This window comes from Nelumbo nucifera, chromosome 1 (assembly GCF_055504915.1).
Source record: "Nelumbo nucifera cultivar China Antique chromosome 1, China Antique-T2T, whole genome shotgun sequence".
Lineage (NCBI taxonomy): Eukaryota > Viridiplantae > Streptophyta > Magnoliopsida > Proteales > Nelumbonaceae > Nelumbo > Nelumbo nucifera.
In genome coordinates, this window is record NC_142649.1 from 210,806,444 (window position 1) to 210,817,752 (window position 11,309).

Here is an 11,309-nt window from a genome sequence, read left to right on the forward strand (position 1 = left end):
GCAGCTCCTAGGATAAGGTCAAGAGTCCAAGATAAGTCAAGAAAGGATAATAGGATAATTCAAGATCCATTAAGACTCTTCCAAAACTCCAAGACTTATCAAGAATCCAAGAATATCAAGACTCTTCCAAGAAGCATCAAGAAATCTAAGACTCCCAGATTCATGCATAAGGAGAGCCAAGGAGATCGGACGGTGGAAGATCAAGCCCAAGAATTCCAAGAGGGTTCGACCTTATCAAGACAGCCCAAGAGGATCAAGATCAAGATCAAGACTCATGTTCTTTCCTAGTTCTTTTACAATTCCCAAATGTATTATAAATACTGCTATTTTCCCAAAGTTAATCATCAATTCATATTTCAGATTTTCAGAATTTCTTCAAATTCTCTTCTTCCTATTTTCGCCACCTTTTCTCTCTCCTAGAGAAATCGGTGTTTTTCGCTAGGTGCTAACGAACGCCCGATGCTTGCATAGCCAGCTCCGGTTCTCATTGCTTCCACGCTGCGTCACAATTTGTATGAAAAAAGGCATCTTATGACTGACATTAATGAAGCGTAAATTTTACAACAGGAGAGATTATACAAGGCACAAGCTACTGAGGATAATGAATAAAAAGGAGGTAGCTGAGGATGAAATCACTCTATGGTGTTGCCTTCAGTTCTTTTTTAGTAGCAGAAGCCAAGCAAGGTTACTATGCTACACACATTGGCAACCAGCACCCTCAGTTGTGACGACTCTCTTCTTTTGTTTACTTAAAAAGCAACTGGATTCTTTACATTTGGACCATTTTGGAATCTTCTTGTCTTCATTCTTCCATATTTTTGCAGCCAGGAACTTAAACAGGCTCCTCATACAAGTTGTCATTGCAGTGACAAGTTCTCTGCAGAATAAAAATAAAAGTTACACCTCTGAAACATTTAAAAGCAAAGATAAAAACAAAAATGACAACCAATCTATAATCCTACAAACTGATATTGGCAACTCAAGCAGACAGACAAGACCACTACCACCTAGGAACACAGGTAAGAATACCAAAAGTATTGTAGACTAGAAGTTTCATTTTGATTTCCCTTGATTTGACACATTCAACTCACGTCCATAGAGCAGTTAACAGTAACTCCGCCATGGTAGGACCTTTCACACTGATATGATATTCTAGTGAATGAGTTGTTCGTGTCTGCAATTATATTTTATCAGCTCTACTATGTGCAATAATATCTGCAACATGGGTATAAAGAGCTTAAAAAGGTTATTCCTAATTTAATTTTACCAAGGTGCCTTCTGAATTGCCCATTCAGAGTCTAACTAGCATTGAGCGACTCCCAGGGGAATAATAAGCAAAATTCACTTGCCCAAACTAATGCATGAAGAAAATAAAAATCAAGTAGTTAATTCATTTTTCAGGGCTACTTAGTTAATCATGAATTTCCTTGGTTAGCTATTTTCAAAGTTTTTGCATGAAAAAGGAGCTCCCTTGAGCAAACATTGACTTGAAAAGTCATGGCTTATCTCTGTAATACACTGGCCTTAACCTTGAAAAGCAATAATTATGTAAAAATAAAAACTATCTCTATAGCAAGGCAAGTTGATATCAAGTAACGAATTTTAGCACTTTTTGACAAAGAAAAATATAAAAAGAAAAGGAATGTCATACATACAGTGGAGAACAAGAAGATCGGCGACCATTTATGTAATAGACAAACAAGTATGCATCATAATGTTGGCCCTGGATGTAATAAAAATTTGACAATCTCCGTATGCACTTGAACAACATCTTCTTGTAGAATGTAATGGCTGGATCATTGTAAGCAATCACATGCAAGTAAACTGCTTGACAAGTAGGAATTCTTGATGCATATTTGGTAACCTCTCGAATAAGTGAAGTAGCTGATATCCAACAAATAAACACCATTTTAGTAGGTCAAAGAGGCATTCACAAAATAACAAAACAAATTAGAAGAAAACTTATTACCTATCCCAAGATTTCTGTAAGGCTCTACTACACCCAGTGTCAGAATATAAACAAGTGTTTGGTCTATCCTTGAAGGGTCATGTCGAAGTGTATCTGCTATCTGTCAGGCCGATGGTTGGTTTCAACAAATTGTTACCTTTTAATACACATAAATAAGAGTAACTTACATTTTTGAATGTTAACAAAGACAAATCCTAACCTCACTTTCATTTGCTGGGATAATACGTGCGGTGACAAATCCAATAAGTTCATCACTTTGAGAGCCAGGTCTACTGCGGTCAACAGCTCCCCATGAAACAATGTCACGGCCATTCACAACATTGAGGAAGAACTCAGACTCATACCTAAAAATGGCATCCTCAAGAACAAAATCAGAATGCTACACACACACAAAACGCATATACCAACCTGGGTAGGCATCAGAGCATTTTCACCTGATAGGAAAGAGATCAGCATGTATCTTCTCAAGAACTTGAAGATCAGAAGGTGTTATAGGTCTATAAGCAATATTTGGACAATGTTGGGCTTTTGGATCCACCATCAAGGATTATGGCATTAATCCCCTTCAAAGATATAAAATACTTGGCAAACATATAGAAGAATCCTTTTTTTCCCATTCACACATCTCCCATGGAATCAATCAAGCTGTTATTGCAAACCATGAAAAACATTGTTTTATCATTGTTTATCTGGAATTGAAAAGAGAAAAGATAACGAGTACGTTTTCAGTTGTACTAAAAACCAGAAATAGATGACCAAATATGATATTCAGTCCCTCACAGATGACCAAAATATTTAATTTCTGCTGCAGTAGGTATAGTTGAAACCAAAATAAATATTGAAAAAGTTTAATTTTATCAAGTTGCTATGTCTTCATTAAGTTTGCTTTATTTCCTTCTTTCTTTGTTGGCAGTGACTAATTTCTTTCATGAGTTCCATGATGAAGTTGGTTGAATTTGAATTACCAAAAATTCCCTGGTAAGCTTTCAAATTTGATGCTAATCATGAATAAATTCTTCTAAATGTGTTATGTATGGCTTTCTCTGATCCGTTAGGGAAATTTGAGCAATGTGAAAAAAGAGAGGAATTACTGAGTTTCTTCTTTTCATTGTTGTATATCCAGGTGAATGAATCTTTTTAATCTAGAGTTTGTCATAATGCTTAAGATCATTATTACTATATTTTTTACTGCAGGAGACAGGAAAAAGGAGCTGCAAAAAACGAAAAAAAAATGCAGCCATTTATCACTTAGGTGACTCAGGTAAGTCTAATATTCTGAAACATTTATCATTATCACCCGTAAACCAGGTTGAGTTGATGTTCAGTGTAATGTACGGTTACCTTAGTCAAATTTATCCTTTTAAGTTTTCCTTGACATATTCTATTGAAGGAAATCTATCTCAATTCTTCCATGATTTCCAACAAGTAAAAGTGACAAGCTTGCATCTATACATGTTGTAATCATTCTAAATTTTTGTTTAACCCATTACTTATTGAATATACAACTCATTAAAAGATATACTGTTATTTACACTATCAATAGTTTTGTCATTCATAATGTAATGACAAATTCATGAACTCCAACTGTTTAGCACTTTTATCTGTACAACTACAATCACTTTGAACATGGCATTTTTTATAAAAGTGCTGGAGGTCTAGGGTCAATCGTGAAGTTTAAAATTACTATAATACAATGTTAAGGGCCATTACTTGGTGTATTGGTAAATCTTGGGGTAACAAGCAAGAGAACACAGGTTTGAGTCTGAGAACATTCACTTTCTACAAAAATAAATAGGGTTAGGTCCCTGTCCAGTCCACCCCTCCCAAGCAGGGACCAGCATTGGGTAGCGCCCTTTTTATAAATAGTGATTTAATCTGTTAGGCATAAAACCTGGCACCCCAGGATAATATGCAACTCCTCTATCTCTTGACTCTTTTAATACAATTACCCCCAGGAAAAAAAAATCATAATGGTGGTTTAATCTGTTAGGAACTTCTCTTTTAAGTTCAACAAATTTGAACCGGATGGTGCATGCTCAGTAAACATTTAACAGTTGAAACACATCTTAGAAAAGAGCAACATCCAATGAACAATAGAACAATAAAACCTGGGACTCTTCCTGGGATCTTGAAGTCTGCCATGTAAAAAAGCTAAAACATCAAATTCCAAATAGGGGAGGGGAGGATTAATGCTAATCCCTATTCCAAAATAATGAATGGAACCAGTATTTCCGGATTCCTACTTTAGGGTACCAATTAACCATATAAAACACATAAATATTCTCCAAAATCATCATCCAACATCCTACAGAGACAGAGTCAAACTAGGTGGTGGAGGTGATTAAGCCCATCAGCATCAAATGATAAAAGAAGAAAGCTAAAACTCTCTCTTTTGGTAGAAATTTATTAAACTCAGAAAAGTCAGGTTCGTCAAATGACGGACGCAAAGAACACTCCTACTTATGAGATCAGAAAACGAAACTAAGACAATTATATCATCTAAATTTGTATACTAAATTCAATTTGTATATTAAAATTCAATCTGACTGCCAGGAAAAAAATGAAAATAAAAGAATTATCATTCGAATCATTTAACAAAGTTCAAACTTTTCAGTAAAAGAACAAACCCGTGAATTTCAACTGTGCAATAAGTCGAGAGATGAAGAAAATTCGAGTCAGAAGACACACAACCAGTGAGGACTTGAGAGGAACGAAACAGATAGATCAATAAACTAAATACCTGAAATTTAAACTTGTAAAGTATAAATTTCTTGGTGGAAGAAAAAAAAACAGATAAAAATTTTCTCTTTGGATCAGGAATGGAAGATCATACCTGATTTCGGGGAAGCAATTTCACAGGCAAAGGAGAAGGACGTTGGAATATAAGAGTTGCAGAGAAAATAATAAAAGAGAGAAAAGTTCCTTTCTTTCTTTCCTTGTTTCCTTGGGAAGTCGTCTTTGGAATAAAGAATGTGAGCGTGTTGGTATTCCGGTTGTTTATGATTCTGAAAGGTGACTCGCAGTTCACGTCCACCGTTCACGCTTCACGTTTGCGGTTTACCTGTCCTTGAGCTTGAAGACGAAAACGCCCCCATGAACTCTGCAGATATACCTGCCAACGCCATGAATAGGGTGATGGGTTACCCGATAACCCGCCCCACCTTAGCCCGGTCGTGCCTGCTCCATTCTTATGAATGTGGAAACTGGAAACTGTTGTAGGATTTTAATTATTTTGTACTCCTTTCGCTTCGGCAGAAACCAGAAAGATTTTGATTCAAGCAGAGCACTTCACATGAAAAGAATCTTTAACTATGAATTGATTCACCCAAATTTGATTCTGAGCTCACTGCAGAATGCAACCAATCTTGAATCTAGAATTAACTAGCCTAATTATGAATCATGGATTGTGAATCAGACATGAACTCCATTGTATGAGCATAGCTTCCACTTTTCATTGAACAAAAGTGCAGAAGAGAAGACCAGGTATTAGCATAATTTGTTGTGAGCTGTAACGTTGGACCTTGGTTCTCCAGAGTTCTAACTCTATTAACTAGGCTCCAAGGACTTGGTCAAACCTCCATGTGCTACAAATCAATGCCCTTAATTTTGCATATTCCATTGATAAGCTTTTTTCCAGAAATTTGCCCAATATTATATTATAGGAAATTTATCCTTATGTAGATTGTAGGGACTAGAGAGTTCATACTGAGAACAAGAGAGAACAAAAGACACAGGTCTGCAGTTCAGAAGACTTCATTCTGAAAACTAAAATTTGCAGGAATCTCAGCAGAACCGAACTATATCTTGTCTTGTTTCATTTCTTACTGTTTCATTTTACCTGTACTGCATCACCTCTTTGTATCACTGGCACCTGGGCTGCATGTCCATTATGTTTGGCCTGAATGTCCATTACAAAACTGGGTACAGTTTCCAATCTTGTTCTGTTTCAGATATCTTCACATTGACTTGAAGTACCGATTCCTTTCACATGGGTATGCTAGATATTAGCTTGGAGGGAGCAAAGCTGCTTTAATTTTTTGTGATCCATAGAAACTGTATGTTCATATAATGAACATACATATAGAAGAAACCCATGTGTTTAGGCAAGCCATTAATTGATAACTGAGATTGGTTTAGTGTGAAACAGAATCAGAGGGCAATTTTGCACAATTCAGCATGTTCAAGGATTTCTATCATTTGGATTCTAAAACGATGTTTGGAGAAATCCACTGAGATTACAAATTTTAAAATCCATAAGTGGCTAGTCAAATTAAAATCTACATTCAGATCATGAAATCTGCAATAATCCAACATGGGTCTTGTTTGAAATGCCCCTTTATACAGAGAGACGTTTGCGGCATGTCATAAGATGATCTCTTTGGATCAGATCAGTACTATTAATGGGAGCCATATAGATCATCTGAAAGGTGTTCAACGAGTTAGCTCCCCTAATGGAATTGATAAATGTTAGAAAGAGACAAATTGGGAAGTGGGAAGGAACCCCCTTTCCAAGAGAGAAGAAAGAGCAAATGTGTAGGAAAAGGCCATGGTCCATGAATTTGTTGTTTTGTCTGCAAATTTGAGCATCCAACCTTGGCTTTGTACAAGCAAAAAACCTTTTAAAGGGTTGGTAAGAGCGTCAGGATCGATGCATCAGTAATGAGCTAAAATGTTTTCAGGCTAAAATATTTGATCTATATTTTGTCTCTTGTACGATGAAAACAAAGTTTCCACCAACAGTCAGTCATGTAAAAGCTCAAGTCTGCAAACAGATTAACTACATATAGCAAATGCGTCCAGAGTTACGTAGCAGTGGAGAGGGGTTGTCGCTTATCATTCTAATCTATCCCAACAATGCATGAATCGCGCCAGTCTCATTTTTCACTGCAACCCAAGACTTCAACCCCTCTTCCCCTCTGTAGTGCGCGATCTGACGCTCTCTATTGGCAGATAGTTAGATGTTCGGCTGAGGATGTCGCGTAGTTGAGCTATAAAGAAAATTAGGTTAGAGTTAGAGGTGTAAATTGAGTTGTGCCGCCCACAGCTCCGTATGGTCCGGTTCAATTTTGGTTTCAACCATTGAAATCAAGTTAGAATTTTGAACCGTCAATGTAGGTAAGTTCAATTAAATTAATTTTTATTCTTTTTAGAATTTAAAAAAATGGTCAGCTCCTCCTGAAACCATTCTCCTAATGTTCAATGTCAACGATATTTAGTCGCATCATGATAGTGTTAGCACCGATATGGATGCTATTGATATTGAGGGAACTTCCACCTCTAATACTGATACTAAGGGAAAGAAAAAAATGGTCTCTAAGTTGATTAGCCCGACTTAGAAATATTTAAAGGGAATGGAAAAATGGTTGTTTGCCAAAAATGTAGAAAAGACTAGCTATTGTAGTAAGGGTGGTACTAGCCATTTGAGTAGACATGCGTTCACCTGTGAGAAAGAAGAAGAAAAAAAAAAGAAAAAGGGAGAAAAACAACACAAACACAAACACAATTTTTTTTTTTTTTTTTGTGGAGGGGGGGTTGGAACATTTAAATATTCTCAAGAAAAAAAATGAGGCAAGAATTAGCAAAATACATTGTACATGTTGAATAACCATATTTGTTAGCTGAAGATACTAAACTTGAAAAATGGTTACTTAATTCTATAAATCCACAATATAAAAAAGTTTCTAAGAATACTAATAGGTCAGATGCTTTAAAATTTTTTTTATTCATATGAACAAAATTTAATTTATATGTTATCAAATCTTAATTCTAAAGTTGCAATTACTTTTGATATTTGGACTTCTAAATTTAACATAATTTATATTTGTATTATCGGTCATTTTATTGATGAAAATTGGCTTTTAAATAAAAGAATTTTAAGTTTAACTAGGCTTGAATGGTCACATACTGGCCCAGTTATTGCTACAAGCATTTTAAATACTTTACATGATTATGGAATTGAGAATAAATTATTTTTTATTAGTTTTGATAATACTTGTAATAGTGATTCATCAATAAATATTTTAAAATCTCAATTAAAACTATGTTTAAATAGTAAATTATTTCATATTAGATGTGCATGTCACATCTTAAATTTATGTATTCAGGATGCTTTAAATATTATTTCTACTCATATTTCTAAAATTAGAAATTGTATTATATATATTAAAAATTTTGGAGCAAGAATGAAAAAAAAAAGTTCTGGAACAAGAAAACAAAAATTTAAATATTTATATCAAAATTATGGTTTAAAATATAAATATTTTATATTAGATGTTAAACATAGATGGAATTCTACCTATGCTATGTTAGAAAGTTGCATTTCTCATAAACAAATTCTTACTGATTTTTATAACGCAAAAATGCCTAATGATATTATATTTGAAGAAGACTGGAAAATGACAATTTGTATAAGAGATTTTTTAAAACATTTTTATGATGCAACTAATGAATTATCTGGTATTTATTATCCAACTAGTTGTAATTTACCTTATAAATTAATGGCAATTAGTGATTGTTTTGCAAAATATAGAAATAATCCACAATTTAAAAATATTGTTAGATATTTTATTTGAAACGTATTGTGAAAATATAAATATTGAAATTGGAAATAAAAAAAGAGGAAATTAATAGTTTATTATTTGAAATGTACAGTTTATATAAAACTAAAGTAATAGGAAATAATTCTACAAGTTGTACAGTTGCATCTTCTACTTTTGAACTTAAGCCCAGTAGTAGAAGAGAAAAACTTTTTTATTTTATAAGTAGAAGGCAAAAATCTGCTACCTTAACAACCAGTTCATTTACTGAACTTAATTTTTTTTTACAAACAAATTTTTCTACTTTAGGTGAGGGAATAAATAATTTTGATATTTTAGCCTGGTGGAGTGAACATTCAAAAAATTATCTGGTTCTCGCCGCCATGGCACGTGATCTACTAACACCTCCGATGTCTATAGTTCAATTGGAGTCTTGTTTTAGTGGAGGTACTAGGGTGTTGGACGACAAGAAAAGCTGTCTGAATGATGAAAGTATAGAGATGTGCATCTTCTTTAAAGATTGGCTGGATGTTGAAGACAGATTACAAGACAAAGGAGGGCATAACACTATACCCGATATTTCACATGAAGCAAATGATGAAAGTGATGAACAATAGTTGTATAGCATTTTTCAAATTATTGTAAATTTTGTTTTAATTTTATTTAATTTATTTGCTATTTTTTAACAATGTAACTTTGTATTTTCAATTTGTAAATATATTGTATTTTTTATATTTTATTTATTTATTCCATTTTCCATTTTCATATTTCATTCATCCAAGTATCCAACCATTGTATGCTTTGTAATTTGTATCATTCAAATTTAAATAAAATAGAATTCCTATTTTTCTTCTAATTTGTTATTCCATTCTTATTCGACTAAGTTTTTTTCATTTATTTGTTAGATTTATCATTTCTTATTTTTTTCAAATAGTTCCCAAAGCCCAAAGGAAAAATTAAATATTTTAGTTTTACACTTTTACTTAGCAAAGAAATAAAAAATCAAAAATTAAAAGAAAAAACAAAAAGAGGTAAAAAACAGTTTGGCACAGTTCAGCCCATGCCCACGCCCACGGCGCGGCCTATAGCCCAGCCCGGCCCAGGCCTATGGCATGGCATGGCACGGTATGGGCCCACACGGGCTTGGGTTGTGGGTCGTGCTAGGTTGACCCCCCAAGTTATCCCTAGGGAGGACGGCACGGCATGACTGGCACTTTTCGCGGACCGTGCTGTTCTAGCTCGACATGGCCGTTTTACACTTCTAGGTTAGAGTGTCTGGGTTGCTTTACCCGGGGTGGGAACTCTGATGCTTAAGTCAATGATAAGTTCTTGGAGAGATATAAAGAGAGAGCTAGTATGCTTGAGAGCTAAATCGTCAGTACCTTTTTCTGTGAATGGGGATTCCTTTATATAGGCTAGTTGCCATAAGACATACGAAGTGCGTCCGAGATCTCCAGCCCATTTGATTCAGAGGTGTTTTCACGCCCAAATACGTAAGTAGGTAATGTCTATCCAGTTGCGTCCAAAATGGGTTGGGTGATAACTGACTTCGTCCAACGTTGTGTCATGATCCCAGGGAAGTCAAAAATGACACTTTGCCCGTATAAGAGGTCGCTCAGCACGTCAAGCAAGTCGCTAGCTGAACTCGAGTCAAGTCAATGGAAGCAGGTTGCCTCTTACACCAACCTGATGTTTTGCCGAGCCGATTACAGTTCAACCTGCCGAGGTGGTGTTGAGGCCACCAAGGTGGCTACGAGGTGTCCGAGGCACTCCCGAGGTTTACTTACATGGTGCTGAAGTGTCAACTAACTATTCTGAGGTTCCACGTGTTATCATGTTACTGGAGGGCCAAATCGCCCCTCATCAATTGCCCCCACTCCCGAGTCAATGCCAGTTCGGCAAAGGGAATAGCTCACAGTAATCTTCGGCCTATGGTGCTTCGCTCGGTCAATTTGTAGATCACTTGGCTTGTTTTCCCAACTCAGCTCAAGGGCGAGCTAACACGTGACAAAATTCAAATTTCAAATTTCAAATGGGGTGCTCAAGTTGAGTGTGCAAATTTTTAAAATTCAAATTCTCCCACGAGTGGTGTGCTCTCCTAGACTGTCAATCTGTCATCATGTTGCCTCATCCGTTGATTTTCTACACCCAAGGCTATAAATAGGGGGGGGGGGTCCCTATAGGGGTCCCATTTGCACTGTTTTAAGATTTCCAGCGAGAGAGTGGGGCGAGCAATTGTAGGAGAATTCTGTTGTGAGATCGTTGTCAGTTCGATAGGAGAAATCCAGTTGGGCAAGGTTGATTTCTGTTTTCCAAAAAGTTGGTGAGTCTTTTTTCCCTCTTTTAGGCATGTACTCAAGGAGTCGGAAGGGGGGGTCCTCTTATTCTACTTGGGCTAAGGAGGGGACCTCGGCATGAGATCGGCAAGGTTCCCACATTGGGGCCTCAACTTTTTGACAAGAGTTGGAGGCCATCTCCCATATCGATCCTAGCAAGCTAAGCGGGGAGGAAATTGTCGATTTAGCATCTGAAATCCACATCCCAAATGAGTTCAACTATATTCAACCTAGCCCAGACCAGTTCCCTTGGAGTCACAACCGAGGCAAAGTCTGTGTCTTCGAGGAGGCGTTGGTCACTGGCCTCCGATTTTCCTCTTCACCCATTCATTGTTGAGGTTCTCTCTCTCTCTACGGTATTTCTTTGGGGCAATTTCACTCGAATGCCATCTAGACCCTCGTGGGTACAATTTCTATTAGCTACCATCTCGACTTTCCTTTAGGCATAGATGTCTTCTCGGGGTTGTA

The 11,309-nt window shown here is 36.1% G+C and overlaps 1 protein-coding gene across 4 annotated transcripts; it reads right to left on the reverse strand.

The window, feature by feature from the left end:
* Nucleotides 1-509: 509 nt before the first annotated feature.
* LOC104588803 (histone acetyltransferase MCC1) lies at nt 510-5,487 on the reverse strand. Of its 4 annotated transcripts, none has more exons than XM_010246887.3 (7): nt 4,803-5,487; nt 4,597-4,709; nt 2,404-2,614; nt 2,169-2,313; nt 1,970-2,069; nt 1,656-1,884; nt 510-877 (listed from the first exon to the last, which is right to left on the reverse strand). In XM_010246887.3, the coding sequence occupies exons 3-7, from the start codon at nt 2,508-2,510 to the stop codon at nt 694-696; spliced, it is 765 nt and encodes a 254-aa protein (XP_010245189.1). In that variant the 5' UTR covers nt 2,511-2,614; nt 4,597-4,709; nt 4,803-5,487; the 3' UTR covers nt 510-693. The 4 variants fall into 4 exon arrangements, with proteins under 4 accessions (XP_010245189.1, XP_088752191.1, XP_010245190.1 ...); XM_088896065.1 differs by having other exon boundaries at nt 2,404-2,658; nt 4,803-5,413; XM_010246888.3 differs by lacking the exon at nt 4,597-4,709 and having other exon boundaries at nt 4,803-5,414.
* Between the last annotated feature and the right edge of the window lie 5,822 nt (nt 5,488-11,309).